The sequence below is a fragment of the Manis javanica genome, chromosome 2 (assembly GCF_040802235.1).
Source record: "Manis javanica isolate MJ-LG chromosome 2, MJ_LKY, whole genome shotgun sequence".
Lineage (NCBI taxonomy): Eukaryota > Metazoa > Chordata > Mammalia > Pholidota > Manidae > Manis > Manis javanica.
Genome location: NC_133157.1, coordinates 5,742,211 through 5,769,680, shown reverse-complemented (window position 1 = coordinate 5,769,680; position 27,470 = coordinate 5,742,211). Strand labels below are relative to the sequence as shown.

The 27,470-nt window shown below is 54.0% G+C and overlaps 1 protein-coding gene across 2 annotated transcripts in view; it reads left to right on the top strand.

Annotated features, from left to right (window-relative positions):
- NCS1 (neuronal calcium sensor 1) overlaps positions 1 to 26,571 on the top strand; it is a 48,539-nt gene extending 21,968 nt beyond the window's left edge. Inside the window, exons 2-8 of one of the 2 annotated variants that reach the window (XM_037007918.2) lie at positions 1,490 to 1,514; positions 12,236 to 12,374; positions 13,681 to 13,759; positions 15,017 to 15,105; positions 15,422 to 15,499; positions 17,404 to 17,521; positions 22,309 to 26,571. In XM_037007918.2, coding sequence (XP_036863813.1) covers positions 1,490 to 1,514; positions 12,236 to 12,374; positions 13,681 to 13,759; positions 15,017 to 15,105; positions 15,422 to 15,499; positions 17,404 to 17,502 — 509 coding nt within the window. In that variant the 3' untranslated portion in view covers positions 17,503 to 17,521; positions 22,309 to 26,571. The remainder of the gene's footprint in view (positions 1 to 1,489; positions 1,515 to 12,235; positions 12,375 to 13,680; positions 13,760 to 15,016; positions 15,106 to 15,421; positions 15,500 to 17,403; positions 17,522 to 22,308) is intronic. The other variant, XM_037007919.2, reaches the window with a different exon arrangement.
- The last annotated feature ends 899 nt before the right edge of the window (positions 26,572 to 27,470 follow it).

Genomic DNA, 27,470 nt, shown 5'->3' with positions numbered 1-27,470 from the left:
CCGGCATCTCCTGCAGCCCTGCTTGCTTTATATCAGTGGCCTGCTGAGGGTCTCCCCCAGGCTGTGATTTGGGCTCGTGGGAGGAGAGTGCTGGCGAGGAAGGGCTTGAGTCTGACCGCTGGGTCGCAGGCTGCGGGTCAGGCTGCTGAGCCACAGACCCGAGTTCTGACCTGCTCCACCACCTCGTGTCCTGGCCCCTTGGTGCCTCGGTTTCCCCACTTGGACCCAGGGCAGAGTAATGCTGTCTCCCCTGGCAGCGGTTGCCAGGGCCCTGAGCTGAAGCGCAGAGGCCCACCCTGGCACAGGGCCAGGCTCGCTGCGGGCCCAGCACTTGGCGGTTGTTGCAAGCATGCTTTAAGCGGTTTTTGAAAAGTGGCGTCTCCAAGTGTGATCAGGCACAAGCAATTCAGAGACACCCCCTTGAGCCTCTCTTTTGACTTCCCTGGGAAGAGATCTGCCCAACTCCACCCTTACCCGCCTTCCTGTCCATTTGTTCGTTTGTGCAGTCATTTATTCATTCACTCATTCATTCATTCCACATGCCTGCATGGAGCACTTTTGAGGCCCCTTGCCAGGAATTCACGAGCTTTTCCACCCATTTTCATTGAATTCCCAGGACCGCTCATGCAGCAGGTACTGTCGCTATTATTCCCTCTTCACGAACGGGATCACTGAGGCCCAGGGAGCTGGAGGCGCCCTCCCGAGGTGCCCCTGCAGAGTGTGTGTGGCCTGGGAGGTGGTCAGGTGCTCTTGTCCCGAGATTTTAGAGAAAACAATGGTTTGGTTCCAACCTGAACTGATTCAGTACTTCTCAGGAGAAGATATTCTTTTTTGTTGGTTTCATGGTTCAATAAAGAATGAGTACTTGGGCTTGGCCGGAGGCCCAGCCACTCTCCACGGTTTGCCGCAGCTCTGGTTCACGGCTCCCTTCTTGTCTTGCCTATAAAAGAACCCGGGACTGCCTGCTGTGAGGGGCTGGAGGGGCAGGCCTAGGAGGGGAGGGTGCAGGGCACTGCGGGGGCCCAGGAGTGGGGCCCAGCCTTCCTGTCCTGGTTCCCCACCTGCAGGCAGGCCTGTGGAGTGCCTGGGGCAGCCAGCGCCTTCTCTGACTGTGCTGTCCCCAGGGATGAGAGACAGGGAGATTGCGTCTCAGATGTGGGCCTGGACCCCACAGTCTGACCCGCCCACCCCAGGACCCAGAGAGAGGCAAGCCCTGTGCGGGATTGGCTGTTCTTGCCTGCCTCCCAGCAGCCCAGCAAGGCATGGGGTGGGCATCTGTCCCCTTCTGGGGTGGCCGGACACAGAGCTCCTGCCCGGCACTGTCCACCTGGGGGCCGTGTTCTTGTTCAGAGCCGGTGATGTCCTGCCAAGGGCAGGCAGGATGTGGGGTGGGGTGGGGAGGGCAGGAAGGAGGCTCCCTGGTGTCATTTGCTCATCCCCTGGGACATCTCCCGGAGCTAAAAGGCTACTTTTCTGTTTTTTCTTGCAGTTACCGAGAAGGAAGTCCAGCAGTGGTGAGTAGCTGCTTTTCCCCACCCTCTGGGTTGGAGGTCTGTGGGTGCTGGCTCTGTGCTGATGGGACAGCGGTCCAGCTCTCCAGGACAGGGACAAATGGAGGGGTCTCTGAGAGTGGCTTATCCACCAACCAGTCCAGACAGCCTTTGTTCCGATTCCTTTCTCACTGGGGACTAACATAGGTCCAGTGGAACTGGGGTGGGGTGTTGGCAACTCCTTGCCTCGCATGGCACCTCTAAGGACCCCCAGATCCTGAAGTGGCAACTCCAGGCCCTGCTCACAAGGAGGGCTTGAACCAGAAACAAGTCAGGGCACTGGGTCCCAGGCCCAGCGTTGTCACTAAATCACCCCATGGCCTGGAGAAGTCTCTTCCCCTCTTTGGGGTTCAGCCACCCCTTCTATAGGGACTGATTAGACTAGATCAGGATGGATCTTGGATGCCAGCTCCAATCAATCTGGTGGTTGTATGGAGTGCTGTGTTAAGAAGGATTCTGAGGCTGTATGTCATGGAGCAAATGGAACATATAACAGTGAGGGTTCATGAGGTCTATAATGCATCAGTGATGCCTGTCCTGGGCTGAGACTAGAGGGTGACATACTGTCTGTGGACTGCGGAGCAGACGGGGGCTCACGTTAAGGTGGGCCTGAGTCGGGGAGCTTAGGAGAGAAGAGGTGGCCTTGGAGGCCTTCCAGTGAAGCTTGGTGCTGTAGTAGTGGGTTCTGGAGTCCTGGCTCTGCCTTTCCAAGTGACCTCAAGCGATCCAGCCCCTCTGGGCCTCAGTTTCCTCATGTGTATGACAGGAATGATGCTACCCTGGGAAGACAGACCCTGTTAAAGTCCTCGCACAGTCCCCAAGAGATGGCAGCCATGGCCAATGGTCTTCCATCCACTATTCAGATGGGGAGCTGATGTGCCTTCGGAGACACAGCCAGGCGGTGGTGGGCCTCAGCAGGGACTCAGGCCATGAGACTCCTGGGGGTGTTCTGCTGGGGGCAGAGCCGGGCAGCCCTGGGGGCCGCTCCTTAGACTTCTGGGTCCCTGAATCCAGGCTGTAGCAGGTGGGAGCTGTGGCTTTCCTGTCCAGCTTGACTGACCCCTTGCTGGACACCCCTCCTCCTCCAGGAAGTCTTCCTGTATTATCCCTCCTTCCCATGCAGCAGCTGGAGGGATCTTTTCAAACAAAAACCTGATGATGCCAGGCTTCTGCCTAAACCCTCCCTGGATTTCAGGTGAAGTCTGAGCCCTGCGTGCAATTGTGTGGTTGAGGCCAGGCTCTGTCTGGCCCCACTGAGCCCCCCAGTCTCAGCTATCTCCCTCTGCCCACCCCCTGCCTGAACTGCTACCTGTTCTTGAGCTCACCTTATCCAGGGGAGCTGAGGGAACTAGGCTGAGGCCGAGAAGGGCAAGTCAAGGGCAGGATCTGGCCTGGAGAGATGGCAGACGCTCCCCCGGTGCTGCTATGTGCCAGACATGCTCTGCTCTCAGGCATGGCCTCATTCATTGCGTCCTCGCGGTCACCCAGAGAAGTGTCCCATCCCAGCACTTCATAGACAAGACCCCTGCACCCCAGGAGGCACAGGGCCTGCTCTGACACCTGGGCCTTCCCCTGGAGAGGCAGGAGGCAGAGGGGCAAGTGGGCTCCCGAGCCAGGGCGTGAGTTTGAGTCTCCATGCCCCGTATCCTGGCTGAGCAACCCTAAACGAGTTACTGGACTTCTCAGTGCCTCAGTTTCCTCATCTGGAAGATGAGGGTAAAAGAAGTCAAACTTTGTAGGCATATTGTGAAGAATAAATGAGCTAATTCATGTAAAATGTTTGTTGGTGTGATTAATATAATAATAATAATAATAATAATAATAATACCCTCATCAGTTCAACCACGGAGTAATTCTGAGATCAAGCATCCCCTCCTTGTTATGTAGATGGGGAAACTGAGGCGCAGACAGGCAGTATGACTTTTGTTCATTCATCAGGCTGACATCTGAGCTACAACCGGGACAGCAAAGGCCCGGCCGTGGAAGCGGTGTCCTTGCACAGGGAGTGGCCCGGAGGCCAGAGAGGCCGCCGCGGAGAGCCGCTGCTGAGGCTCCCATCACAAAGCCGGGGCTCTGGGGGCCCTGTGCCCGCTCCTTGCTGTAGGAGAGAGTCCTCTAAAGAACTTATAAAGAAAATAATCTTTTCCTTGCTGCAGACTTCTGTGGACCTCAAGGAAATGTGATGCCTCCGTGGCTAGGAGACAGCTGAGCCAATGCCTTTCTCTGGCCTTCCTGGGGCCGCCCACCACCCACCTCACTGTTGTATTCTAGAATGGCTTATCCCAAGGGCAAAGTTGACCAGGGATGGTTAAACAGTGATATGCCACCATCTCCCATCCTGTGCCCACAGCAGACATTGGTAATGGATCACAGATTATAGTGGTTTGGCTCAGTCTCCTGCAATTGGTGTGGATCAGGCTCCACCAGGAATCTGGGCAGCCAGTGCAATTGTCGTCAGCGCACAGAATGAACCCACTTGTTATCCCTTGAGTGGCCTGAACTTCACTGGGTCACTCAGACTGTATGTGGCCCACCGTTCCCTGTGTCTTTTGTAAAGGACACAAATAAGATGAGCACCTGCATCTCAAGGAGACCCTTCCTCCCCCAGCGCCCAGCCAGCCCCTTCATGTTCCAAACAGCTCCCAGGGCACCTGATGGCTGGGTAAGGTGCTGGTGCTTGCCCTCCCCTGGGAAAACTTGGGGTTCCTGAGCCCACCTACCAGGGCAGCAAACAATTTAGGGCTAAACCATCTGGGTGGGAGTGGGGGAACAGTGGGGAGAGACATGCAGAGAGCAGCGGGCCACAGTGGGAGCTGCCTGTCCCACCTGCAGGGGGCCTGGGTGGACTCAGCCAGGCGGGCAGCTTCTGTTTCCCTCTTTGCTTCTCTCCTTCTTGCTTAAAGCCCCTTTGCGGCTTCCCACGGCACTTAGAATAAAGCCCTAACCCCTGGCCTGGCCCTCGGGGCTCCCCAGGGTCTCTGACCTCACCTTTCCCCCAGCTCACATGCTGTCCATCACCAATGGCGAGCTCATCCTACCTCAGAGCCTCCGCCCCTGCTGTTCCTTCTGTTCTGAGATCTTGGCATCTCCACTCCCACGTCACCTCCTGGGGAAGGTCTGCCCCGACTGACCAGCCTATTTCTCCAGCAGGAGAGAGGATCATCTTGTTTTGGGCTGACGTTTCGTAGCTGCTGCACATGAAGGGAGCCAGGCCCAGGGTTCTACTGTGTTTGTGACTTGTCCTGGGCCACCCAGTTAGCAGAGTCAGGGCTGAGATTAGAACTCAGGCTTTGGAGAACCTGGGGGTGTCCAGGCCCCAGATTGTGAGGCGCACAGGCCCGGCCACAGCAATGTGATGCCCGGGCCAGCGCCAGCTGGACACTCACTCGGCGCCAGGTCCACCGTCGGGCACCCTGCAGCTTCATTGCAGCTGCTCCCAGCTCTGGGCTGCCATGCAGCCACCTGTATTTGGCTGAGGGAGGCTGGAGGCTGAGAGGTGAGGCCATTGTTGGGGTCTGCAGCCAGCCAGGGCCCCACCCCAACCCCCTGCCTCTTGACCATCGCCGTTCCCACCCTGAGCCCGATTCGTTGCCATGGAAGAACAGGAACCACGGTTGGGGCTGATTAAGAAATTGCAGCAGATCCCAGGCCCTTAAAAATGCTTTGAAATTGTTACCACCTGGGGAATGAAGTGTGGACCGGTTGGGCACAATAGGGCCGCCTCTGCCTCCATGAAGAAAGCATGCAGGGGGAGAAGAGGGTGGGAAAGAAGCCCACCGGAGGCTGGCAGCGGGTGCACTGGGGGGTGGTGTCATGCATGGTGGGTACCTTTTTTCTCTTATGTTTCCTATTTTACAAATTTCCTGAAGAAACTTTAGGGGTGGAGACACTCTCCCTGGTTGCAGCAGCTGTGTGTGTGTGTGTTTGTGCATGTGTGTGCGTGTGTGCACGTGGTCTGGGTCCCATTCACTCCACCTCCCTGGCCCAGGCCCCTAGGCTCACTCCTGCCAGCTCTTGCCCAGGGCAACCCCTCAAAGCTGAAGGCAGCAGGGGGCTGCTGAGGGGAGGAGAAAGAGGCCTCTTCCTCGTGGACATGTCTGGGACTGTCACCCAGGATCATCGGAGGTCAGGTCTCCCGGGAGCTCTGCGAGGGGAAGGCCACAGGAGGGAGTTTGAAAAGATAACGGCAGAGCGATTGTCCTGGCTGCATAGGCTGATTGCAGCTGGGGGTTATGCTTTATTATTTATGCATCTATCTCTTTCCTTCCCACCTTTCATGCTGCAGAAAACAGTTGCTGTAATACTTCCCTCTTGGCACGGAGGGGGTTGTGGGCTTGCTTCAAGTTGGGCCCCACAGGACAAAGTTCCATGGGAACCGAGAGCCTTGAGTCCTGGGAAGGGCTTGTGGGCAGGAGCCTTTGGGGAAGCGAGGCCCTGGCAGCACGTGGGGAGGGTGGGGAGGGGTTGCTCTGGGCCCTTGGAGAACCAGAGCTGAGCTGGAGTTGGACCATGTGTCGCTGTCAGCATTCATTCGCTTGTTCAGTAAGTCTTTACTTAGCACCTGCTGTGTGCCAGGCCAGCACTGGGCACTGGAGGCAGCAGGGCCTGAGGTGACCAGGTGCCTGGGGTCTCCTGGGCTCATAGGTGGTCCCCAGCCTGGCTCAGCCAGGGTGGGAGGGGGGCAGGAGATATGCGGGAGGGAAGCCCAGCATCTAGTCGGGAGGATTTTGTGTCATTCAGCCTCCAGTGCTTTTATGAAATGTCACATTTCTTTTTTTCCTTCCCCTTTTAAAGAAAGAAGTGTAAGAATGCAGTTGTCGCTCTCTCCACCCTGTCAGGAATAGCTTGTTCCCAAAATCCGTCATATCAAAAACCTGTACTCCCGTGCCCCGTGCTCAGGGACTGCACCCCTTTCCCACACTTTATCTGATTTCCAAGGGGTCTCTGGCTCCCAGATAGTTAAGACCCTTGTTCTTGAATAAGATTTCAAGACTAGTGACAGGTACAGAAATAATTAAATGTCTTCTTTATACTTCAATAAAAAGATTACTTAAAAATATCTCTGAAATCCTATTAAGAAATGTTACTTCATAAAATAAAAGGCCCATCTAGCTACAGCATTGTGGGCGTAGTTTGGTTTTTGCACCTTTTTGTTTTCTGCAATAATTTTTTTAAATTGCTGACTTTTTAGTGGGTGCAGGCTGATTGTTTTAATGGTTCATTGATTTGTATGATTATAAACAGCTCCTCTTATCCGGGACTTGTATCCTGTGTCACGTGCTGTGACACACCGAACTGTACTGCATTTGATATTTACATACCTTATTGAGAATATTCTGTGGTGCTTTCAATTAGATTTTTTTTAAATGTGGCGATACATAACAAAATTTGCCATCTAACCATGGAGACTTTGTGAGCGATGGCCCTCCGTATAAGTGCCTTGGGCTGAGCAATTGGCTGGGGAGGGGGCATCAGGGGGCTTTGTACCCCCAAAAGGCCTGCCCAGGTACCAAGAGGCAGGGGATTGGGCAGGACTTCCTGGGGCCAGAGCTGAGGCCTCTGGGGTGGGGGTGGGGTGTCCTGGAATCTCCTCCTCGGGATAGCAGGCAGGGCAGGCCTCAGGGGGTTGGGGGGGCAGCTGTCTGTGGCCTCTCAGGCTCTTGTGTGGGGGAGTCCTTGGGGGTGGCCCAGCACACAGCAGGTGTCCCGGGCGTGCTTTGTCGTCCACAGTGTTTCTTGAGGCTCACTCAGGTGCTCTATCAGTTCCCATCTCACAGATGAGGAAACCGAAGCTCGCAAAGGGAAAGTCACCTGCCCAGGGTTGCACGTGGTAAGGATGGTGCTGGGATCTAGCCAGGTCTGACTTGGAAGCCTGAGGCCCTCCTTTTCAGTTTTTAAACTTAAAAAATATGAACTCCTTTTTCATGTTACAGAATTCCTGCATGTTCACTGCAGCCAGGGAAGCAATATACATAGAGCTTACTATTGCTATTGATAATGAGACTAGGGTCCCCCCCCTGCACCCTTGAAGCACTTGTCTGATGTGGGTGCCCCCTGGATGACAGGTCACAGAGGGGCCTGTATGGTGGACCCCCGGGGCTGTCCGTCCTCTGCCATGCCTAGAGGTTCTAGGGCTGGGCCCCAGGATCCCACCCTGAAATCCTGACTGTGCTTGTCACCCCAAGTTGCTGGTTTTCTATGAGAATTGTGACAAGAGAACGATTTTTGTGCCTGTTCCCCTGCCTGCCGTGTGCCAGCAACCAGCGACCTTGCTAGGACTCCTGTTACTTGCACCCTGGGCCTGGAATCAAGCAGAAGGTGCTGAGGAGAGCAGACCATTTGAGAGCTTCGGGCCTGGTGGGCATGGTGTGGGAGCCCAGCCCTCTCTCCCCATCCAGCACCACTGTGACGCAACTCTGTTCATTTACTGAACGCCTACTGAGTACCAGGCGCAGCGCAGGACCCTGCAGATTCAGGGGTGACCTGGAAGACTCTGTCCCTGCCTGGGCGGACCATGAGGTGCGCATACTGGCCCACCTTCACACTGTTACATAGGTCATTCTCTAGGCCCAGCCATGCGAGGCACTGCCAGGCCCTGCCCAGGGACCAGTGCCATGAGTCTGTGTTCCCGGGCGAGGGCGGCCAATGGTGGCTTCTCTGAGGGAAAGAGTGGGCCAAGCAGAAGAGATGTTGTGTGAAGCCCTGAGCCAGGAGGGCACTTAAACACCCCCAGCCTCAGTTTTCCCATCTGTAAGATGGCCATAATAGTCCTTGCCTCCTGGGCTTGTTGGGCCAGTACAGTGAGATGGTGTCTGGAAAGTGTGTTGCCCTGTGCCTGGCCCTTAGTAGGTCCTTCACGGTAGCTGTCGCTCAGATCTCAGACCATGGGGAAGGCGTGCACTTCTGGTGGACAGCCCCCAAAGTTTGGGGGGCTCCCCAGTGACCAGCTAGTCCAGTGGTTCTCAGTGGAGCAGTTCTGCCCCTGGGGCACTTTGCAATGGCTGGAGACAATTTGGGTCGTCATAACTCGAAGGCAGGTGCTACTGGCATCTATCGGGTAGAAGCCAAGACTACCACTGAACATCCTACAGTTTGGGGGGCAGGACCCCCCAGAGTTGTCCAGCCCCAGATGTCAGTGTTGTGAGGGTAGAGAACCCAGATTTCATCTGAGCCACTTATTTTACCAACAGGAAGCCGAGAGGCATTTCCGGGAGGGGGAAGCTCAAGGCCTCTCACAGTGGGACAAGACAGGGCCCCATGTGAGGGCACCAGCGCCCTAGAGCTGTTTCCCAGCAGCAACATATTTTCAGGAGAGAGGGGAGCACTGGTGGGGGAGATGGAGGAGGTCCAGGCCTGTTGGAACCTGAGGCCAGGACCTGGGGGTGGCGGATCGAGTCATGGTGCTCAGTTGTCCTGGGCGTCCTGGGCATGAAGTTCATTATGAGGCTGCAGGTCCCCCTGGTACCCTTGGTGGGGAGAGGGGCATCCCGACTTAGCCAGGGGGTGGGAGGTGGGCTGCCCCTCAGGATCAGACTGTGGGAGCTGTGACGATCTGCAGGGAGAATTCGGGACCTGGAGCAGCTGGAGTGGCTGGGGCAGCTCAGATCCCAGTGAGGCCGGATGATGAGCAATGCGGTCAGGCCTTGTTTGGGCAGCAGGTCCTTTGCCCGGGTGTTTTCACAGGAACCACCCAGCTCCTCGGGAGCCTGGGAGGCAGGAGCCCAGGTTCTGAGCCCTGTTTCTGCTGCTAACCTCCTGTGTGATCTTGGGCCAGTGTCTCTACCTCTCTGGGCCCATGGTTAGCCCTCAACCTGCAGAGGGGTAGGAGCATATCGGTGGTTCTCTAGCCATCTGCACGGGGCTCTCAGGTTCTGACCAGGGTCCCCAGGGCTCAGGAAGAAGACCCCAGGCACCTGAGCTCTTGCTCTCTCTTGCCCTGTCTGGCAGTTCGTGTGTTCATTCATTCATGCAGTTCACTGGGCAAACATTTGCCAAGCCCATTTACCATGCTGGGCACTGGGGCACCGGGGTGCCAGGGAGCTCACAGCTGGATGGGGTACACAGCCTGGAGGCAAGGATACTGTGTGGTCTCGATGTGCTGGGATGGGCAAGGAGGGCTGCTGGGGGCCTGAGGGGACTTCCTGGAGGAAGTGACGTCTGAGCTGGGACCTCGTAGGTGAGTGGATGAAGAGAAGGAAGGTGTGCTTGGCAGGCAGAGGCTGGAGATGGCATGGCCAGTTCTAGAAATTGTGTCTGGGCGTGGAATGAGGGGGCAGTGGGCAAAAGAGGCAGGGCCACGAGGCTGCGCCAACCCCCGGTGGACATTGCCTGTGGGCGTGGGCTTCCTGGGGCCCTGCCGGGACAGTGACGGCCTCTGCAGGGATGACAGGACAGGCCCCCCGAGGGCTCCCCACTGAGGCTGCCTCCCTGCACCTGCCCACCCCCATTAATATGGCAGGAACCCACTGCCGGCCTAGCGCTTGTGAGCCCCCCGCGGGGCCGCGCAGGAGAGGCCTCAGGGCGCCTCCTGGTTTCCCCCTTTGTCTTTGACCGTCTCTTGGAGTTACTCAAGTAGCACACATCCCTGGCGGGTACACGAGAAGCTCTGGGGAAGGGATGGCCCCTCTCCCGGCATGCAGTGAGCTGGGGACTGTGCAGGGTGCCCCCACCTGGACCACCAAGTCCTGCCACCTCCTCCTGCCCAGGGACCCCTTCTGGCCTGGGGGCCTGGGGTCATGGAGCAGACCTCGTCCCTGAAATTCTCCTTCTCCCGGCCTCTGTGTCCTGGCACAGGCCTGGAGATTTGAGCCTGGAGCTCCCAGCTCAGGGGGCTTTGTGGGGAGAGGCCTGCGGGGGCTGAGTTCCTTCCCTGTGCCTGCTGTGGGAGGTGCCCCAGGCTCTGTGCCTTCATGCCTTCATCTGTGAAGTGGGGGTCACGGGGCCCACTGAGCAGGGTGAGGGGGCAGCTGCATGAGGAAGCCCCGTGGAGGCTGGGCTCAGTGCCCGGCTCTGGGCTGTTGTCAAAGACCCCGCCCAAGGGGGAGGGGGCCTTGACCCTAGTCCCCGACCTTGGCTGTGCCTCCCGGGCCCTCCAGGGTGGGGCACAGCAGGGTGGGGCACAGAGGCCTGGCCTCTCACCAGCTCACGCGGGTGCCCACTGCAGCTGGACCCCGGGAAGGAAGCCCTCAGCCCATGCCATCCTCCCGCCGCCTCCCTGTCTTGTCCTCACCCCTAAGGAACAGCTGACGTCTTGTTTTCTTTTTAACATCTGACCTCCATAGTTAGGCTTCCTGGGTACTCAGGTGTCCTTGTACACACAGTGCCCACCCCAGACCCCTAAGATCGTTCTCTGATGGGCAGGGCGGCAGTGGCTTCTCCACGTGCCCCCTCTGTGTGTGGACCCAGTCACAGCGCCACCAGCAACTTCAAGTTCGGTGCTCCCAGATCCTCTCCCTGGATGTGGAGGGAGCGTAGACTCTCTCGTGGATCTCAGGACAGGTGCACGTCCCCAGCCACCCGGTGTCTCTGAGCATTTGCCTTCCGGTCTGGGCCATGAGGACATGCAAATCTTCCTCTCTCTGAACCTCAGTTTCCTCGTCCTTAAAACGGGCTTCTTCACAGTATCTGTTGTTATGTGCCCTGCAGGACAAGGAGGTTTGCAAAGTTCCCAGCAGAGGGTGATCCATCGAGGTTCTAGCTGCTGGTCGGTTATTGCTGATCCCTCTCTCTGGCTTCCCTTTGTGCTGGGAATCCTCAGAGGAATGTATATCCCGGTTGGAGTTGCTAAACCACACGCAGGAACCAATTCATGAATTGGTTTAAAACAATACTAACGATCATGCTATTGACTATTTTTTATGTCCAGCCCTCGTCCAAGTATGTTACAACATCATCTCACCCAGTCCCAACAAGATGGGTGTGATAACTGTCCCTAGATGGGGAGACCGAGGCTCAGAGAGGTGAAGACACTTGCCTGAGGTTGCACAGCCAGCAAATGGCTGAGCTGGGATTTGGACCTCAAAGCCATGTTGCCATCAGCTGGCTGGGTGTCTGGAGGGTCCTGTGCTGGAATACAGGGTGGACAAATCCAGCTGCAACAAACTAGGGTGCCTTCCAAGCTTGCTGCCTGGCTTTGTGTCTGTTTACATAGTTCCCGGGGAACAGGCTGGGGGAGGGAGTGTATGCATATTGGGGGTGCAGGTGCGTGGGAGGAGCAAGCTGCCGGCCCCATATGGTGGCTCTGCCCACCAGCACCGCTAGCACCACCAGATTGCCTGGCTAGGTGGTGCCAGGAGGGGCTCAGTGGGGAAGGTGTGGAAGGCAGGAGTGCCCAGCACAAGAGCATGGCTGTGGGGTAGTTGTTCATGTGTGTTTTGTTTAGCCGCCCTGTGTGGCCCACGGGGCTGAGTGACCAAGTGCTCTATGCATAGTATTTTGGTTAATTCTCATGGCAGCTCTTAGCCCCCTTGTACAGATGAGGCTCAGAGAGGTGCAGACACCTGTCCCCGACCACACAGCTGGCAAGAGGCAGAGGTGGAATGAGCCCATGCCTATAGCATCAGGTCTTTGCCCACGACCCCTGTGTGGCAGTCTCCCTGAACAGGAACTCATACCTTGTGGGGCTCAGGGCAGGAGGTGATGTTTGCTTCTCTTTTACCCCCTCTCACCTGGCCGGCTACCTCCAGGTACAAAGGTTTCATCAAGGACTGCCCCAGCGGGCAGCTGGATGCAGCGGGCTTCCAGAAGATCTATAAGCAGTTCTTCCCCTTTGGAGACCCCACCAAGTTCGCCACATTTGTTTTTAACGTCTTTGATGAAAACAAGGTGAGCTGGGGATTGACGATGGGCCTGTGCCGGCCTGGAGTCCCCTCCCCCCAGCGGCAGCCCGCTCAGCTCCTGCAGGCACCCGCAGCCTCTCCACACTCACTCTCTCCTGCTGCTGTTCCCTTCTGAGAAGAAATGCACAGGCATGTGCACACTCACATGCACACACATGGACACAAATGCATATGCACACATGCACACATACCCACACATGTATACATAGGCTCACACAAATGCATGCATACACACATGTAAACACATTACTCTCAGTGTACACAGACATGCACATGTACACAGTGCACAGACTCACAGTGCACACACATGCACCACAGAGATATGTATATCCACACACCATGTGCACATACTTGCCTGTATACTACATGTGCACACATATGTATGTTTTGATTTTTACTTGATAAGCACAAAATGCAAATGCCTCCAGGGACGGTAACAGGATTTGTAATCCTAACTGAATTTACTGAACATTTACTATGTGTTAGGTCCTTTACATGGATTACTTTTAGGAGGCTTTATAGCCAACTCCCTGTGGGGATGTTCTTTGACTCCCCCGATTTGCAGATGAGGAAACTGAGGCTCTGAGTCTCATGCAGTATGGATCTTCTGTGCTTGGCTTTTTTCACTCAGCATCATATTTATCTGTTGTAGCGTGTGTCCCCTCTTGGGGATGGCCAACTGGTATATCCACTGATGGGGTGCCACAGTCCTCTGGACTCTGTCCCACGTGGCATCCTCCCCGGCTCCCTCATCCTCCCAGCGGACTGAGTGTTCCTTGTTTGCACACACCTTGCTGTTGGGCACTCGGGTTGTTTCGTGCTTTCAGGCCCCGGCTTTCCCCCCGTGTGCCGCTGGCCTGTGACACCGCCTGGCCCTGGGGAGAGCCCTGCCTTCCTTCTCTGGCCCTCAGTTTCCTTATTTGCAAAAAACCAAATAGGTGGGGTGACACAGTGTGGAGCCCTGCCTTCTCCAGCAGGTTCGGGCCAAGGGGAAAGGGGCCCCTGAGGGGCGCTTGCCCAGAGGTCTGTGGGCATGCTGGCGTCCCTCCAGCTCACTCTCCCATGGCACGTGGAGCTGGGCTCCCCCTTCAGCCTCGGCCCCTCCCACCCAACTGTCCCATTTCCACCCCTCCTCTCTTCCTGCCCCCATTCCTTCTCATCCCTCGGCCCTTTGCTCCACCCCCCCACTTGGGCATCCCTTGGCCACGGTGTCTGGTGCCTGCGGCTGCCCATCACTGCCTGCCCAAGATCCGGGCCGGCCAGGTGGGTCACTCTGCCCCCTCTCCTGCCAGGACGGCCGGATTGAGTTCTCTGAGTTCATCCAGGCGCTGTCCGTGACCTCGAGGGGGACGCTGGACGAGAAGCTGCGCTGTAAGTCTTGACCCTGGGCTCTGTCACCTGGCCCCGGGCTGGGGAGGGCAGACAGCCAGGCCACCGTTTGCCGAGGGCTGGGAGAGCGACACAGACGCCCTGCCTCTCCAGGCCACGGGACCTTCCCTGGGCAGGGGGGGCCGTGCAGGAGGACCGTGGCTTTCTTAGGTGGGGCGGACACACGGGGCGGGAGCAGAGGTGCACTGAAGCGGGCACAGGCCTGGGACCAGGGACAGTGCAGCATGGAGCTGGAAGACCCGGTCACGGGGCTGGCTCCGCCACTTGCGTGGCTGCTCTTCTGCTGCCCGATCTCATTCATTCTCTTAGTCACTTGTTCACCCGGCAGATATTGACAGAACACGGCCTTGTGTGTGTCAAGGGCCGGAGGCCGGGAATCGCAGGGCAGTTAGACCAGCACCTGCTCTCATGACTGTCTGTCTAGCATGGGGGTATCATCTAAAAAAATTCCTGTAGAACTGTAACCAAGGCAGGAAGAGGGATCGGAGGGTTGATGGAGAGTAACCAGCTCTGTTTGAGTTGGGAGCTGGGCAGGGAGAGAGTTGGCTGAGGGAGGAGGCTCCAGGCAGGGGAACAGCATGTGCGAGGCCCTGCGGAGGCAGGGATGAGAGAACCACGGAGCGGGGAGAAGGTGCAGGCGCCTCTGGAACAGGGTGCTCGAAAGGGACTCCGAGCCCACTGCCACTGAGACACTCACACTACCTCGGCAACAAAACCCTGCAGCTTCTTTTTCTTTAAAAAAATTTTTTTTAGGAATAAAGGAAGCTTTTATTCATGCAAAAGCTACTACCCCCACCCTGGGGTGTATAATTGTATTTTCTAAGCTGACCGTAGCAGGGTGCTGGGTAGCTGTGGATGGGGTGTGGGTGGAGAGGAGGTGGAGACTGCCCACCCGGGAGGGGGACAGGGGTGGCACCATGCCCCCTCCTGGGCCACAGTTCTCCCCTCTTCAGTCCCAGCCTCCCAGGTCCCAGCTCTTACAGACCCAATGCCCTCCCCTTTTGATTTTTAGTTTTTTATTTTTATTTTAAAGCCCTGTTGAAATGGTGCATATGTCTGTGTTGTGTGTGTGTGTGTGCGTGTGTGAGTCTCCATATGCCCACTGTAAATACCCACTGACTGGGCAAATCACGAGGCCGGAGGTCCCACCACGTACTGAAGTGCAGAGGACAGAAGGGAGCGGCTGAGGCTCCCCTGCCCTGGGCCAGGGGTAACTCCGCCCTGGCCGGTTGATTGCAGGGGCCTTCAAGCTCTACGACTTGGATAATGATGGCTACATCACCAGGAACGAGATGCTGGACATTGTGGATGCCATTTACCAGATGGTGGTGAGAGGCCTGGGTCCTGTGGGGAGGGGTTTTCAGGAGGGCATCAATGCTAGAGCCCAGGCCCGGTCTGGAGGCACCACCTCATGTGGCCGCTCTCCTACCTGGATTTAGAGTTGGCCAGGTGAGGGTCACTGTGCACCTTGGGAAGCAGGCAGGGGTTGGGGGTGCCAGGGGGGTAGGTGGGATGTTCCAGAACAGAGTGGTGGAGGTGACAGGCAGAGTGGGGAGTGGCAGGGAGGGGCATCCTCACTGGGAACCAGCCCAGATCTTTGCGGAGGGCCAGGAGCCCACCCACCACCTCTTCTGTCGCTGGCAGGGGAACACTGTGGAGCTCCCCGAGGAGGAGAACACCCCTGAGAAGAGGGTGGACCGGATCTTCGCCATGATGGACAAGGTGAGACCAGGGCAGAGCTGGTCCTTGGCCTGAGAGGTGAGGTGTTGGGGGTGGAGCTTCGCCCTCCCATAGATGCCACCACACGGCCTGGTGGCGCCAGTCAGTGGCCATCCCTAGCAAACATCCAGAGGTGTTAGTAAGTTGTCTTTTGTCAACTAAGATGCTTAACCAGTTTATTTTTTGCCGTGGACCCCTTCGGCGTTCTGGAGATGTCTATGGACTTCTCAGAATAATGGTTTCAAGTGAATCAAATACAATCTATAGGATCAAAAAGAAAGCTAATTATTTTAAGATACAGCTATCGAAATATTTTTAAAGAAGAATTTGTGATGTACAATTATGCAAGTTCTCTTTCGTGAACACATTGTTGAGATGTAAGGGTGGGCCTGCCCACCCTGTGGCTTCTGAGTGGTGACATGCATGTGACTAATGCCATGGCAGCTATGACCCCACAGTTGACAAAAGTCAGAAGGTCTGCTGGGTCTGTTGAGGATCGTCACCTACATTCTTGATGGAAGGAAAAGTTACATTTCAGTTCGAAGTTAGTGAAAAGATAGACCCTCTTTTTCCTACCTACATTCACAGAACTGCTGAATTCTAGCTACAAACCCTAGGTTAAGAAGCCCTTGTTTATATCAAACTTCTTTTTTTTAAACAGAAACAACCTTGTTTTAATTGGAAATTTGATATCATGGTGGTGGGGAAAACCAGTATTCCTTGCCCTGAATAAGAGAACACAGGCAGTGACGTTGGGCGTGTCATGACCTCCTGGCCGCACAGGGGCTTGTCCTGAAAGCTTTGAGCCTGAGGCCTCTACTTCCTTAATTAAAAGAGGGAGATGAGTCCGCATCAGAGGGCCATGTCAGGTGGGCCTAGGCTGGTCTCTTGACAATAACGAGAAGATGGCGCACAGTGTGGGGCAAGGAATGCTTCCTCTCCCAAGAGGCTCAGTGTTCTTTAACGCCAAGGCCGCACGCTCCTTAAATCCCGCTGATTCATACTTCCCTTATTTGGGGAAACAAAGCCCACCCTGGAGTCAGACTGGGTGTGAACTCTGGCTTCCCCACTTTCCAGCCATGGACCCTGGGCAGGTGACTGAGCCCCAGTTTTCTTACTGGTAAATGGGGGCCAGAGCAGCACGTGTCCACTTTGCAGCTGTGGGGAGCCAGGAGGTCAAGTGCGCTCACCCGGTGTGTTCAGAGTCGTGCTGTGAGCTGCCCTTGCGAGCTGCCCTGCTGTGCTCACTGAAACCCTCACCTGTCACTTTCCCTCCTGGGCATGGCAGTGGGGTGGGTGGTCTCCACGCCTTTTTATTTTGCTCTCACAGGTTTCCTTGACATGCTCCAGAAGAAGGGATTCTGGCCCAAATTATCTTCTCCCCCAAGAGACCCACTGAAGTCCCTTCCCAGGTCTCCTGGGGGCCAGCATAGGCCGCTCTAGGAATGGTTTAAACGCCCTTCTAGGAATGACCCCAGAAAAATGCATTGGCTCTCAGCCCTTTGGGATTTACCACCATTTATGGGAATTAACAGCAGTGATAATGATAACCATGGAGTATGGGGTGCTTCCAGGTTTCCAACCACTTTGCACATCTTAGGCTCACAGAATGCCACCCCAGTGCCCTGAGGAAGCCATGCAATTACCTCCCCTCCCGAGGTGAGGAAACAGACCCAGAGAGGTGGGTGGCATGCCCAAGGTCACCCAGCCAGAAGTGCCCAGGTCTGTCTGTTGCCCGACCCCCTTACCCAGTGAGCTGCATTGCCTCCCTCCTGACCTAACTTGGAAGCTTTGGGGACCAGTCCTGAGCTGGGCTTGTGGGAGGGGTGTCCAGGGTCCAGTCCAGAGGCCCCTGTCCTTGGAGGCTGGCTGTCCCCCTACCTTCAGCTGCCTGTCTCTGCTTGCAGAACGCCGACGGGAAGCTGACACTGCAGGAGTTCCAGGAGGGGTCCAAGGCAGACCCTTCCATCGTGCAGGCGCTGTCCCTCTATGACGGGCTGGTATAGTCCCGGGCCCAGAGCCAGGGTGAGTGCGGCAGAGAAGACCCAGTCACAGGATGCCTGTGGTTGGCAGAAAGTGTGGGCTTTCCTGGGTCTGCTTGTTGGTACTTAGCTAGTCATGGGGGAGCAGAGCCTTCAGATCAGCTAGAGCCCCTCCAGTTTGGTCATTTTTATAGACCCAGGTTCAGCCGGACAGGTTGCTTGAATAGAAGTTGCCCTGTGTTGGAAAAAAAGCTTTGAAAATGACAGTTCTCACAGGACCAGGGGCCTGGGAGAGAAGAAGTTTCTCGTCCCTTCTCTGAGCAGCCAGTTGCAGGTCTAAGCTCCTGGCTCTCTTGATCGGTAGCTCAAATGCGGGTTCTCGTTTTATCCTGTCAGGCTTGCTGTTGAATGTTCCAATCCATTAAAATGGTGTACCTTTCTAGTTATTCAGGCCTTTTAAATTTTTTCTCTGTAAGATTTTGTTGTTTTCAGCTAAAAGGTCATTCATACTGTTTGATAGATTTATCCCTAGTTAGCTGATGGTTTTGGTGGTGTTATGAATAGTGATTTTAAAATAGCATTTTTCACTTTCTTCTGGCTTATGGAAATTAAGTTGATTTTTGTTTATTGATCATGGATATGATCCTGCTAACTTCACTTATTAAATCTCTGAGTCTGCCTTAGATTCTTTTGGACTATCAAAATGTTATTTCTTCCTCTGCCATCCTTCTGCCGTCTGTTTCCTTCTCCCGCTTTCTTGTCCTGGTCGGCCTCAGCCGCGCAGTGCCGCGTAGGGGCAGTGAGGGTGGGCGTTCTAGTCTCACTCTCGGTCTTGGGGAGCAGGCTTTCAATGATTTACCTTCAGTGAGGGTGTTCATTATAGGTCTTTTGTAGATAGATTTTTATCAGATTTAGGAAGTTTCCTTTCTAGTTTTCCAGGGGTTATTTGATTTTTAAAAAAATCATGAATGGTGTTGAATTTTATCAAAAAATTTTTCTGCATCTATCATGATGCTCCTACGACTTTTCTCCCTTTTTTTTGGAGTTAATATGATGAATCACACCGACAGATTTTTGAATGTGCTAAACCACTCTTGGCATTCTTAAAAAAACTCCACTTGGCCACGATGTGGTCACCTTTTTACGTATCACATTTGATTTGGTGATATTCCGTTCAGGGAGCCTGTACTGTTTGGAAGTTTCTATTGCTATTATTATTTCACACAAGCAATAAACGTGAGAAAATATGTTTAAAAAGAATGTCAATAAAAAAGTTTGTTTTGTAAAAAAAGCCCTTCATATATAACCCAGATGTAACCACAGTGAACATTTATTGCCCAGAGTGATTCAAAAAGAATTGAACATGCAACAAAGACTTTAATATTCAGTAACTAGGTCACATAAAAACATAATCAAACCAACTTGAAAAGACGCTATCAGTTATTTCTATAATCTTGGAAACACTCCATGTGCAGCTCCGGGCCCCACGGTACAGACTGATCCATTATCTAATTTTCTAGAGTCCCTTTTTGTGCATTATCACCTGCCGCTTCAATGGCAGCTGTCATACAACATTCTGCATTGTTTCCTCCGGGCTGTGGAAAATGTGGTACAAACATGGTTCTTGACATACCCTCTCCCCACTAAGAAGTCATATGGTATAATTAATTTCCTTAGAGTATGTGATTATTTTCGAATCACCCTGTTTGTTTTTGTCTCGCAGTTTTCTGTGAATATATATGGGGATGTATTTCCTCAGCAACAATGAGTTCATGCACATATGTTGTTGACTGATTTTTTTTTTTAAATGAACAATTTATAGGAAACATTAATTTTTTTTTCCTGGACACTCAATACTAAGAAAAGAGATTTTTTAGTGTGTTTTTTCCAACCTGGCAGAAAGTTTGTATCCTGTTGGGTCCACAGTGGCTTTTTAATGCAACCTACATAGACATGGATCGTATCCTCACCAGCCACAAGTTGGCCAAGTAGGTGTGACTTTATTTCCATGACAGACTCTTCAGAGCGATGAGATCCCCCCTTTATGTAGCTCATTCCTCAGATTGCCTCCTGCTTTTGTCAGGCTCGTCCTAGAGCCTGCCTGGTAGGATTTTAATCTAATTTATGTTCCATCATTTTTTGGGATTTATTTGTCTTCTCTGGTTATCATTGTTCTTTCATAAATGGATGTTATATAATCCACTGAATTATTCAGGACCTGAGATCATGCATATTTTCTACATTGTAAGTATTTCCTCAGACCATTATTTTAAATAGCTGGGCCATAATTTAACCCTTCCTGTGGTGTGGACACAGGTTGTTGGAAATTTGGGGGTGGACTAAAAAGGACAACTTTTATTATTCATAGGCAATTATAAAGAGAATGGTGTAAATTCTTGTACTAACAACCCAACTTCAGAATCACCAATCCATGGCCAATCTTGTACCATCTACATCCTCCCCCACCACACTGGGTTGTTTTGAAGCAAATTCAGGGTATCAGATCATTTCATACATAAATATTTCAAGATGTATTTCTCAAAGATAATGATTCTTTGAAGAATCTCTAATACCAAAACATCAACAATCCTTAAATCCCCTCCAATCTGCTGTTGGCATTGCAATTTCCTGTTATCACACATTTTTTTCCCACAATTTTTTGTTTTTTAGAATCAGAATCTGAATAAACTCCACACACTGCAGTTGGTTTATGGATCTCTTAAGTTTATGTTAATCTATAAGTTTTCCGTTCCCTTCCTCTCTTGCTGATTTGTTGAGAAACACGTTCTGTGGTGTCTCACCCTTCTGGGGTTTGCTGACTGTGCCCCACGCGGGTGTGAACCTGCCCTTTGGCCCCATGTTCCTCCTGAAAACAGGTAGTTAGAACTACAGGCTTGCTTGACAGTCAGTCTGATCCACTTGTGGCAGGAATACGTCACGTGTGGGTTGTGCGTTGACCAGGGGGCACATGACACCTGGTGATGTCAGCGGCCACTGATGATCCCCACTTCATTCGTTCACATTCATTCATTAGTTGTGCAAAATGGTGACCTGCTGAAGCTGCCTTTCCTTCTTCATCGCTGGCTGTACTTCCACAAATGGAAACTTACTCTCATCAACTGGTTACTTCTCTGAGGCTTTGTTTTTAAAGAAAGTCAGGGTGGATCCCTGATTCTTTTTACCAGTTTCGAAATGAGTTTCTAACATCCCTTGGAGGTGACCAATGAAATTTTTTAAAAATATGTAATCGTGAATTTATGGATTTAAATGCCTTTGATGAGTTCCTTCATGGTTATGCCTTTATTGTAACCAGCAGATACAATACTGCACATCACCAGGGTTCACGGATCGTGGCGGCAAGGAATGTGATTGGGCACTCAGCCAAGTGTCTCCAGGGGTTGGCACAGGGATGGACAGCTGAGAGGGCATAGGCCTGTCCTGTGGGGTGCTGTGGGCTCTCTCTGGACGACTGCTCCCATTCTCTCTTCCCTTTGCACCTGCACCACGATGGCCACCCCATCTCCAGGTCTTTGGGGCCCTCCTACCCCCCAGGGCCACTACCACATATCTTCGGATTGGCCCAGATAATGTTTTCAGGTCATTTCACACAAATCAGGGAAACGGCTCCCTTTTCCCGTAGGATGATATGCTTACACCTGTCCGGTCGGGGGACATGGGGGGACAGGGACATGTAATGTAAACAGAGGTTACAGGAAGGGTCTGTGGATGGTGCAGCCAGTAACACACATGATTGTCCCTCATGCTGCTTTTTAAAAAAATCTGTCAGGGTGAGATTCACATAACATGAAATTTGTCATTTTAAAGTGAACAATTCAGGGCATTTGTGTATTCACAATATTGTGCAATGACATCTCTCTCTAGTACTAAAACTTTTGCATCCCTCCAAAATAAACCTCCATATCCATTAAGTAGTTTTTCTCCATCCCAACCCCCAAGCCCCTGGCAACCACCATCTCCTTTGGGTCTCTATGAATTTTCCTATTCTGGATGTTTCTTACCAATGGGATGACAATACGTGGCCTTTGCGCCTGGTTCCTTTCACTTAGCAGAATGATTTCACGGTTCATCTACGTTGTGGCCTGTGCCAAGTGCTTCACTCCCTTTTTAGGGCTGACTAGTATTCCATGGTAGCCACCTTCCACACTTTGTTCATCCTTCATCCATTGATGGACGCCTGGGTTGTTCCCACCTTTTGAATAACGCTGCTACAAGCACGTATTTGTCTGAGTCCCTGTTTTCAGTTCCTCTGGCTGGTATGCCTCGGGGTGGAGTTGCTGGTTCACCCGGTAATCCCGTGTTAGACTCTCTGAGGAACCGCCACACTGTTTTTACATTCTGCCGGCAACGGATGATGGTTCTCATTTCTCCACACCCTTGGCCGACACTTTGATTTTCTGGGTGGTTTGATGATAGCCATCCTAGTGCGAGCGAAGTGGTGTCTCATCGTGGTTTTGGTTTACGCCTCCCTGACGACTCGTTCTGGCCAGCATCTTCCTGTGTGCTCATTGGCCATTCCGTGCATTGTTCTAATGGTTGCGAACTATTATGGCCGCATCTATCCAGAGTCCCCGATGGTGGATACTGAGCTTGCTCCCTCTTTGTTTTGTTATTACAGATGATACTGTAGGAAATGCTTTGTTTTGTAAGAATAAATACTAAGCACCGAATGAGTGGGCCAGGGGGTGTGTAGTTTTAGGCCTTCTGACGTACAGTGTCACCTTGCTGTCCGGTTGACCCTCCTGCCGGCTCTGTGTGCATGTGTCCCTGGCCGCCAGCTCTGAACCTGCCTCACCTTCTCGTGTCTTCCAGATGCCCGGGAACCACTCACCTCCTCCCCTGCCATGAGGCCACCTCAGCCCCGACACCACCCTCTTGTGTCCACCCAGCCTCTCCCTGCATCCACGCCCAGCCGGGCTGCCCTGGAGCCGCGAGGCCCGGCTCTCCTGCCCTTAGCCCTGCGCCCGCCCGCTGCCTGAAGCCACTGGCTCCACTTGCCAACAACCTCCGCTTGTCCAGAAAACAGCAACACTGAATGGAAAAGCCCTCTGCGAAACCAAGGACGCGGCTGCTTCGCAGGCAGCCCCTCCGTCCCTTCTGCTCTCCTGCGCGTGTGCTTTTGTTTTTTATTTCAAACAGACATTGAAAAAGAAAAAAAAAAAACTACCTTCTGTGCAAAGACACAGACTGACAGATGGGGAGAAGGCCTTGGGACCTCGGAGCACTCTGCCTGCTGCCTCTGCTTCCGGCAGCCAGGGGGGCCACGGGCAGGCAGGCCCTCAGCCACGGGTGGGCTCGGGGTGTCAGGGGGCCTGATGAACGTTATTTGTTGTCCCATCCTTGAGCAGCAAGACCACCTGCGTGGCTAGGATGATTAATTATGACGATTTGTTTTGTGATAACAGTATTGTGCTTTTTGTGGGGAAAGTGAGGATTTTTTTTTATACATATATAATTGATATCTTTTATTTATTGGTTCTTAACTGTTGCTGCTGCCTCACGTGTCCGAAGCTCCCAGGGATGTGAGGCCTCCGTTTACATGTGCACACCCTCGCCCACCTGCCCACATGCGCTTGGGAGGATGGTGGCCTGCAGCGGCCAAGAAGCCAAAAAACTTTTTTTTTTCCAGATACTGTGCTGGATGTTTGGAGAGGGGAAAGGTGGGTTTCTTAAATGGCTAATGCACTGTTCCCTCCAGCCCAAATGCCTCCTTCTTGAACCTCTTTTCTCTCCGCCCTGGCCACGCTCCCCATCCTGTGTCCTCCCCTGGGTCCAGAACATCTTTTCTGAGGACTAACAGGGGACCTCCTTTGGTTTCTCAGCTCTTACTTTGGTGTTTGCGGAAGCAAGGAGAATGGAGAGGCTTATTCTGAGCCTGGGAGTGGGAAGGGGCCAGTGGATACGTAGGAAAGAGTGAAGCAGGGGTGTCTTTGCAAGCAGGTGAGCAGACCTATAGGCTCCTTCCTCCTCCTTGGTGGTTTTGGAACTAGTTTCTCATTTCTCTCCCACCTGCTGGCCGGCCTGCCTCTCTGCCTTGTCCCGTCCACAGAGCACCCTTCTCCCCTTCCTGGCTTAGCTCCAGTGCTGGCTGGGAGGGAGAAGGGAAGGGCTGTAGGCATTCCCACTCAGTAGTGGCTGCTCCTCCTGTCTGTGGCCCACATGTGCTCACAGGAAGCTTCTAGTGCTGTCTGCCACCAACACAGGGCAGCTCCAGAACTGCTACCAGGGAAGTCAGATGCCCTTGGGCCAGAGTCCAGGAGTCCGAGGCTGGCCTTGGCTGTGATTGTGGGCAGCGCCCTGTCCTCTCTGGGCCCCAACTATGAGCCAGAAGGGGAGCCCCTCTTCCACGCTGATGCTGTGTAATTCTAGGCCTGGGTTTCCTGTACTGCGTCATTCTGCGGTCTGTGGTTAAGTTTGCCAGACCCCAGCAGACACGGGGACTGTCTGAGTCACTGTTTTGTCTCTTGGCACAAGTCTTCAGGGACATAGCAGCCGCTGTTCGTGATGTGTGGGGTCAGATGGCATTCCTAGCCCCTGCCTGCAGTGCTTCCTCGCCCCTCCTGGACTCCCGAGCTAGCTTGATGGCCCAGCGCTTGTCCTCAGCCGGGGAAGGCTCCTGGCGGGGGGGGCAGCAGCCTCTGCTGCTTTGCAGAGTCGGCCATCTCTCAGCTCCCTGCCTATCCCGGCCTTAGAGGGGAGAAGCTGACCCTCAGTTCCTGCTTCGAATTGCCCTTGGTCTCCACTCTGCACTCACCCAGGAGGCCAGAGTTTCTCCTGCTAAGTACCCCTCAGCCAACAGACCCTCCACTCCGGAGAGTGGCTGTGCCACTCTGGGCTTGCGTGTCCGTTGCTGTCGGCTGAAATGCTCAGCCATCCCCCGACTCTCCCTTCTTGCATTAGCAGACCCCTTGGCTTCACTCTGCCTGTACTGCAAGCCCCCCAGATCCTGTGGGGGCCAGGGAGAACTTCTGCTTTCACAGACGACTGAAGGCTCGGTTCTTTGAGCCACCTGCGGTCACTTTCCTGCTCAGGCCACTGGCCGAAGAGGCCCAGGACTCCGCCAAATCCTGCAGTTCCTCAGGCTCTGACCTAGGACCCTAGGATAGGAGGTGAACTTGGTGGCCTGGGTCGGAAGGATGAGGGCGGGGCCTCTCTCCAGGTCAAATTGCTTCTCTGGCCGCTGCCTGAGCCTCGCTTTGCCTCTCTGATCCAGTGGGAGGCGCTGCTAAGCAGCCCGTTCTGGAGGCATCATGGGAAAGGGACCTGTAGTTGAGAACTCTCCAGGGTTAAGCACGTGGACCCCTCCAGTGGAGGCACTGATTCCCAGGTGGTTATGGGGCATTTGCGTGCCAGGCCTTCCTTCCATCTTCCTGCCCTTTGGCCTTTTGGTTTGGAGCCACAGGTGTGGCCTTTGGCTTTAGCAGGCAGTGGACTCAGGCCTGAGGCACCCTTGGGTCCATGCCCCAAGTCAGCCCAGAGCTGCTGGGAGGGCCACCTTCTTCCCGGCAGGGTGTTGGACCCTGGCCATTTTGCCCACGGCTCCCTGGCAGGGACAGTTTTGTTCCCTCTTCTCTCCAGGCCTCCAGGCGCCACCCCCTTGGGCCTCTCTCCCCAGGGCTGTTTCCACCGGAGGCGCAGCCGGGTAACGTGCTGCTCCCTGCAGATTCCAGACCAACCCAAAGCCAGGCTCTTGGTCCCCCTGCTGAGCCCCGCTCCTTGCTCCCTGGGCCCAGGAGCAGGGTCCAGCCGCGGACAGCCCCTCCATAGTGGCCCTGGCCTTTTCCTCACAGCGTCTGCTCCCCACTGTGTGTTGATAGCACTTGGGAGGATGTAACGAGTTTACAGTATTTAACCAGGTAACAGCAGAGTGGCACCAGGGCTAGCGGACGCGTCCTCTTCCCCTGAAATGCTTTTCAGTTTGACAGCCAACTTCCTAGGCAACAGGCGCACCTGGGCTTTTGCGGACATTGTCTCTTCTCTGGGGGTGGGGGACTTTGGGGTGCCTGTTCCCCGGGAGAGGCACCCCCTCCCTGCAGAAAGCAAGCTACCCAGTTCCCAGCACAGCTTCAACTCCTGAGGGGGCCCAAGGGAACGTGGGGGCGCCCCCTGGTGGTGGTGAGCTGCAAAGGCATTCGTGGGCCCCAGCAGGCCAAACGTAATTGCACTGGGCAGTTTGGGGTGGGGAGGCAAGGGTTCTGATCTCACCCAGGCCCTCGGCCTCCAGCCCCACCTTATTGGCAGCGTGTCTCCCAGATGCCCCTCTTCTAGGTCTCTCCCTTAGCAAGTTAAATAGCATAAAGGCACTGTGATGGGAAGCCTTGCCCCTCCTCTTTTTTAATATCTGCAAATAAACCCGATGGTTGACTTTTGAATGAATAAAAGGCTTTTGTTGAATAAACAGCTGGTCCCATCTTCTGTCTTGGCATCTAGGCTCAGGCTCTGTCTACTCCCTAGAACTGGGGTGAGTTCAGAATCCCCCCGCCCCCCATTTGTACTTTTCCCATTTTCTCTATGCCTTTGTAGTGTCCTGTGGCCCCAGGCTCTCAGTCTGACCCACTGATCAGCTTTCTCTGGGACTCTGGGCAAGTCACGTCTGCTATAGATACTCAGTTTCTCCATCTGTCAAATGGGTGCAAGCGTCTGCTCAGCCTGCCTCCCAGGGGCAGATATTAGCGGAATCATCAATGTGCTGCAGAGGTGGAAGGTGGGTGCAGTGGTCTGAGTGGTTGTGGTGCCCCCACCCAGAACCTGCGACTTTGGAATTTGGGCAACTCTTACCAACAAAAACACAAAAAACGAAAAACCCAAAAACAAACTAGTGAAAGGCAGTGTTTCCCAGCTGTGGTTGTTTTCTTTCTGTTTGCTTCCAACCCTCTCAGCCCTTCCTGGAGGTGCTGTCCTGTCTGAACCTGCTTGGTGTGTATCTCTGGGGAAGGGGCAGGCCCTTGCCCTGGTGGTGCAGGTGGGACCACCTGGAGACGGAGGGGGACAGGGCCACGCAGCATGCCCAGGCCTCCTCTCCTGCTCCTGTGTATGTCATCATGTCACACCAATTAAACACGCTTCCTGACTTGTCCTTGCCTCCCTTGTGTGGACCTGTTGCTTTGTCTGTTTCTGTTCTTCCGTTTCATTTGTAGCTGCTTCCTCCTCCTGTGACACCCTTCCTCTTGCTTTGGGTGCTGTCTGCCCAGTTGACCCAAGAGAAAGAATGGGCCAAGTGAGAACCTCGGGCCTAGTGATTAACACAGAACCTTTCACAGAGAGTTTCTGGGAGGCCTAGAGCTCAGCAGGTGAGCCGTGCTCCGAGCGTGCCCCCGCCAGCTCTCCACTCCTGACTGTCATCTGCTGGGTGTCTGTCTCTAAAGCGTTTACAATTTTGAAAACAGTTGGCCTAGCTTAATTGTTCTTAAAGCTGGGAAAATTTGTTCACCCCAGATTGCCAGCCTGGCCTCAGTGTTTTTGATTAGCTAGGTTTGAGCTGGGACCTAAGAATCTGCATTTCTAACAAGTTCCCAGGCCATGCTACTGCTGGCGTGGGGACCACATTCTGAGAAGGCTTGGTGACCTGGTCACACTGCAGGATGTCCAGTTGGGTCCTAAAGGGGAGTCTTGCCCTCATTTGCCCGGGATTCAGGCTAATCCCTCACCTGGACAGGACTTTTGTGCGATTCTGATGGGCCAGGCCCTGAGGACGTGGAGGGGTGGATGACCAGCTCCGGTGGGAGCTCTCAGACAGGCATCACGCGCTGCCACAGAGCCCCTCTGCCTGGGATTTTGGGCTTCCTCTGCCTCGTCTATTCAAGTAGCCAAATGTTCGCTCAGTACTCAGGCCGTGCCCTGTGCTGGTGTGTGGAGAGAGTGGGTAGCAGAGGAGGTGAGGGTCCTTGCTTTCTGGAGCCTACTGAGGAAATGTTAACTTGTAGAATGATAAAAGCTGATGTTGCATCAAGAGCAAAACTGCTGGTTAGCAATAC